This window comes from Stegastes partitus, unplaced genomic scaffold, assembly GCF_000690725.1.
Source record: "Stegastes partitus isolate 25-593 unplaced genomic scaffold, Stegastes_partitus-1.0.2 Scaffold1558, whole genome shotgun sequence".
Taxonomy (NCBI): Eukaryota; Metazoa; Chordata; class Actinopteri; family Pomacentridae; genus Stegastes; species Stegastes partitus.
The window spans coordinates 127,695-133,694 of NW_007579289.1; the positions used below are offsets into that span (position 1 = coordinate 127,695).

General features: G+C 43.2%; 1 protein-coding gene across 1 annotated transcript in view; it reads right to left on the reverse strand.

The window, feature by feature from the left end:
• zfyve16 (zinc finger, FYVE domain containing 16) overlaps positions 1-6,000 on the reverse strand; it is a 33,506-nt gene that overhangs the window by 23,966 nt on the left and 3,540 nt on the right. The window contains exons 2-3 of the mRNA XM_008300555.1: positions 4,891-4,999; positions 1,282-3,242 (exon numbers count right to left, since the gene is read on the reverse strand). Coding sequence (XP_008298777.1) covers positions 1,282-3,242; positions 4,891-4,960 — 2,031 coding nt within the window. The 5' untranslated portion in view covers positions 4,961-4,999. The remainder of the gene's footprint in view (positions 1-1,281; positions 3,243-4,890; positions 5,000-6,000) is intronic.

Sequence of the window (6,000 nt, forward strand, 5' to 3'; positions counted from 1 at the left end):
AAAGTGTCCTCTCTAATTCTGTTTTAATCACTGGCCTTTAAAGGACTTAGCCCCAGCTTTAGCACACACGGCTCAGTGGAGATCTATAGAGAAGCTGGAAAAAGAACTGCTGACTCATGCTCTCTGCTTCCATCACTGTGCTATATTTGGTGCTTGGATGTAATCTGTCTTATTTAACTATTTCTGAAACATGCAAGTCATGTCTCATTTATTTATTTCTGCAATACACAATCGGAAGAACCAATGGATGTTAAACAAGGACATAAGAGTAGCTGATTAGAAAATGTATCATACCTCTATTATTATTTAAATTTATTGGAAACATCATCAGAGCCAGCAGGAAACAAATTAACATATGGTTCTGTTAGTAATTTATATGTGCTTAAAAGAATGCATTTTTTATTGTCCTGCCCTCTTGTGTTCACACACACGTACACACGTGAACACACACACACACCTGAAACCTGCTGTGATGCAAAAATAAAGCATGAAGCAGTAGAGCTGCATTCTCCAGGTCGATTGGCTGGTCGGTATGCTCTCATTCAACCAAATTCTCATTGGTTGGACAATTGCCTGTTTTAATTTCATCAGGAGAAATGTTCGACATCAACAGTCTTTTTTTAGACTCCTCTTGCCCATAAATAATTGGCAGGAGGAGGACCAGACTACCTGTGAACAACCCCATAGTATGTAGAGTCACTATTTTGTTCCAGTATTAGTAACACCTGTGGGCACTTTAAAAAAAAAAAAAAAACATACTTGTTGATTTTATGTTTTTGTAAAATAAATAATCTGAAAAATTCAACGTTCTAACTGGGCCCTAATGCACAACAGAGATTTCCAAGTGCTCTCTATCTCTAGACATGATTGTGTTGTTTCCATAGAGGTGCAGGACTTTATACTGTAGTGAAAAACAATCCCACAGTCAGGAAAAATGTGACCAAAAAAAAAAAAAAGCCCAGAAACTGCTTAAGGTTCAGAGGGTTAAAGAATCTTGTAAGCCACAAACGGAAATAAACTGGTTTCAGCTTATCACGTGCGAGTGTTTGTCAGTTGTCTTTGTTTTCCATATTAATAAAAATGAATACCTTTAGATTTTTAAGTGTAAGTCACACAAAACAAGCACTTGACAATATCCCCTTTAAATAATACCTGATTATTTGAGAAACAAATTGCAGGTTAAATACAATTTGTAGTCCTTTGTATTTACAGATGGCCTGAAATGTTTATTTTTCACACATATGGGAATGTAAAATAAAACGGATACAGTCACTGACATACCTTCCCACAGGCTCGACAGTGGTGCCGCCTCTTGGTGAAAGTGAACCTCTGGTAGCAGTTCATACAGTTGGGAGCTTCAGAGTCTGGCACCCAAGCTGGCTGTCTGCTCCCCAGCTCCTCCACTCCCTCCCTCTTCCAGTTTACTGCCCTGGCACCGTCTGTGGGCGACTCCCCAGGATAAGGTGGGGGCTCGGAGAGTTCATCATACCCCACACTATACTCCTGAGGCTCCTGAGTGGTGTATGTGGGGCTAAAGTTGGCAGGTTCCTCTGGTACACCAGGGCTTACAGGTGAACTCTCCTCATCCTCTGTTCCTGTTGTAGAAGCACTGAGTGTCTGAACCTGCTCCTCTCCTTCTTCTCCTGCTGGTGGAGATCTGGCAGTTTGGCAGTGCAGCTGTTTAGGTCTCGCCCCTCCATAGGAGGGCTGCTGATCTGGGCTACTGCTGTGCTGGGACTGGAAAGTGTTGCTGGTCAAAGAATCACTCACCCCAGATGAGTCTTCTCGGCAAGAGTCTTGTGATACTGATGGAGCACCGGGATTCAAACTCCCCTCTACAGATACACAAATCGTTCTGTCACTTTCAGGAGCAGGCTCCTCTAGCCTTGCTTGACCACAGCACCTCAGCCCCTGCTCCACCAGCCTGTCCTCCAGAGCCCCGTCTGATTCTGAGAGAGACTCAGGTTGGGTAAAATCTCCAGAGCTGCTGCAGTAAGAAACGCCTTCATTCTGCTCTGCTTCAGTGTGAGCCTGCAGAAAAGCATCCAACTCCTCGTCTGTAACCAGCAGTTCAGCCTGGTCACTCTCAGGAAGATACTCAAAGCCAAACTCAGGAGGATCCACTGGGCTGGGTTCTGAAGAGGGAAGGTCTGCAGAAGGAACAGCGACAGCAGGTTCAGGAGAGACATGCTGCCCCTCTGGAGACAGTCTGTCCTCTGCGATTAGCTGACACACAGATGAGACGGCTGGCTCCTCTAAATGTGAGCTGTCTCCCCCGGCTTCCAAGGCTGACAAGGAATCTGCCTCTGTGTTTTCAGAGACATCTGCCTCGTCACACTGCTCTGTAACTTCATCATCGGTGGTCTTTGGATTCACTAGAGCTCCACACATAGAAACAGCTATGGGCAGGCATGACAGTCCCACTGGCTCGCTGAGCGAGGCTCCTGCAGGAGACTCTACTTCCGAGGTTCCATGCGGCTCATCCTCGTCCTTCACTGGGGTTATTTTAGAGCTATCAACAGGCTCTGGCTCACTGTGGTCTAAAGAGTTCTCCATTCCTTCATCATCTCTCTCCTCTCTATCAGCTGGCTCACTAGCTGTTGGTGATAGTGAATCATCGGTGGGCTCGCAGCCTCTTTCCGCTGCTGCAGGAAGAATGACGTCCAGCAGACTGAGTGAGGCAGAGTATCCACCGCTCTGCTCCTGGGAGTCCAAACTCAGCAGTACATTGTTCCCTGCAGAGGCTTGCTCCTCCTGGATGTCTCTAAAAGCACCACTGTGGCTCACTCCACCTTGCTCCTCTGTCACCACAGGGCTGTCAAAGTCCACCAGCAGCGCCTCCTCCTCCTCCATTTGCTTTTCTGCCACATCCAGTTCGCTGAATGCATCGTGGCTGTTGGCTCTGACCAGGATGGCAGAACTAGTGTCGTTTACAAGGTCGCACACCGGCTTCAGAGCTCTGTCCGGCATAGGAGGGGCGGAGCTTTTCGCTGGCCTGCGGTCCACAGACGACAGTAGGTCGACTCCGGTGAGAGGCTGACCTTTGACCTCTCTGTCATCGGCGCTGCGGTTGTGACTGCTGGAGCCATCGGGGCAGCTGGTGGCAGAACCATAATGAAGAGAGTTCAGGTCGGGTGGGCTCGCTGGGACGGAGGAAGCCTCTGAGGGTAAACACTGAGGGCCCAGTGAGGAGAAGGGGTACGAAGAGGGCTTCAGGAAAACAGGTTTGCATTCAAGTTCCTCTATAATTAAAAAACAAAGGATCAAAGTTAGACTCGCATACACAAAAATCACAATTAAAGTTCGATAATTTTAGGCTGTACAATTATAAGACTTAAATTTCATTTTCTTAAATTGTTTGTAGGCGTAGGATTGCAATTTCAAACAATTTACTTGACCAATCATCGGTTTCATTAACAATCAATAATCAAACATTAAAAATAATAGAATATAGTGAATGTGTATCCATAGACCAATAAAACATTGTTCGAACTCTGTTTTGTTTTTTGTTTGTTTTTTTAAAGTTATTTTTTGGCCTTTTTGTCTTTATCAGATAGGACAGTTGAGAGCAGGACAGGAAACTGGGCAAGGAGAATGGGGGAAGGACTTGCAGCAAAGGGCCATGAGCGGGGTTCGAACCCACGGCCGCTGCATCGGAGACCATAGCCCCTGTACATGGGTTGCCAGCTCAACCAGGTGGCCTACAGCAGCAGCTTATTATATTTTATATATATACATACATTATTGTTTCCAATAACATTATATATATACACATTTTATATATAACCCTAACCTTAACCCCTCCCCTCAGTATTGCTAAAACTTGCGGGTATTTAGAACATTGTTGAATAAGTTGATTCCAGAGTTGTTGTTTTTAATTTTTTTGTAAAATAATCAATGAAATTCAACTATTGTCCTGACATATGATTGATCGCATTATAACTGTGTCATACTGCACTGATGAGATTTATGAGTTCACTCTACTTTTAGTCATGGTTGTGCCGTTTCCATAAATGTGCAGACTTTTTACTGTGGTGAAAAATGAGTTCACAATGAGAAAAGATGTGACAGGAGCAAAAAAACAGTCAGAGACTGCTTGGAGTTCACAGGGTTTAGTAAGTGTGGTTTTATGTGTTGCACAGACGTGGTTTCAGAAATTACTTCGGACACTATTGTTTCCATCGATGGCTTTCTGGTGGGTCGGGCTGACAGCTAGAAATCCAAGTGCTAATTTTATTAACAACAAATGCCACCACTCTGGCCACATCAGAGCTTACATATTAGGACTGTTAACAGTAGGGCTACGTCCACACCATATAAGATTTTTCACATCTTGGTTGTTGTTTACATTCCCCCCCTTGATAATCCAGCAACCACATGTGCCATCATCCACTTCTGTTACCACAAGAATCTGTATCTCTGTGTTTTCTTGTAAAAATTGTCTAAGCTTCACATATTTAAGCAACTATTTACAAAGAAGTTTCCCTGTGGGGATTACCAAAGTAATTAGCAGCAGTTGTTCACTGCATCTGATCAACATGCTAATTTAGCATGAGACCCAGAGAGGTTAAAGCGGACAACCACCAGAGAACAACTTTAAGAAATGTTCACAACTGTTCTCTGTGGCAGTCATCAATATGACAAGTGATGACAGGTGACATCTCTTTTTTCTTTCTCAGATGCCACAGAGTGTTTACATATGCAACGCTTATAGGGGGTCAACAAAACACACGTGTTAACGACATCTAATTAGATGAAAGCAAGGTGGCATAACTGGGTTGGAAAGCAAATCTAAAACGCATTGCATTTGGTGAAATTATTTACAGGAATTAATGGATTCACAATTAATCATCAGCTGTTACTGTGCAAGTGCTTTGTGATTGATCTTACCAGTATTGAGCTCAAAGTCATCAAGCAGTTTGTCCAGATCACATACAGCTGCCTTGAAGAAGCTGTCCATGCTGGGCTACAACAAAGGGCCCTTTATGCCCTCCGATTCCTAAAATGAAACAAAAGGGGTGATAGTAAGACTCCTTTTTTACTTTTCAGGGTTAGGTCACTTTAGGTGGTAGTGTACATGCTACTTAAGGACCAAGAAAGTAGGTCATTTCTTGACACATTAACCCACTGTGGCATTCTTGTTTACTCATTCTACAGGTAGTGAAGCATGCTGGTCAATTTCATGGCAACAGAAAGACTGCAAACACAAAAACAAAGTCAAGATTGTCACACTAGAATATACTAAAGCTGCAAATATGTCATCAGATTTTCAAGTGGAAACAATAATTCACCTTAGCTCTAAATCATGACAGTGGCTTCGTCAGGCCTATCAGACTTCATAATCAGAAAAGCTGCAACCAGCCACACCTTAAAGCTGCATAAATATTTACTAAGTCAGCCAACAAGTACTTGACACAGATGCACTCACACCTGACACTGAGCTGGCAACAGTCCAGATGAATCAGATCACAAATTTAGCTTTCTGCTTTCTCATGCAGCTGATGTGTAATATCGCTGTGTACATATATGTAACTGTTGGCGCGTTCAGAAAATGTTTCTGCATATTAGTATAATGATTAACAGTAAATTTCAACTGATTCAGGCAACTAAACAGATGGACTTCCCTGTCATACAAACTTTACATTCAGGAAAAGACAATTTCTAAGATGTTTTTGACAAGATTAGAGTTATTATACATATATCCTTTCTGGGTATGTTTGGCCCATGTTTCACTCCTGGTTGCTAAAAAGTCTGAGAATAAATCTCTCCCACCAGCTTCAAACCTTCCTCCACTGGCTTCTGCTTTTTAATTGGCAGATTAAGGGGCACCCAGTTTACCATTATTAGCCATAAAGGTCTTCTTGCACCCTCCTCTTGTTCAAAGATTACAGGAGAATTACGAGCTGCTTCATAAGACAGACCAGTAGAAACGCAAAAACTGCCTCCCTAAAAGGAGATGGGTCCATCTTGGTTATTTTCTTTGATTGAATGGATTCAGTT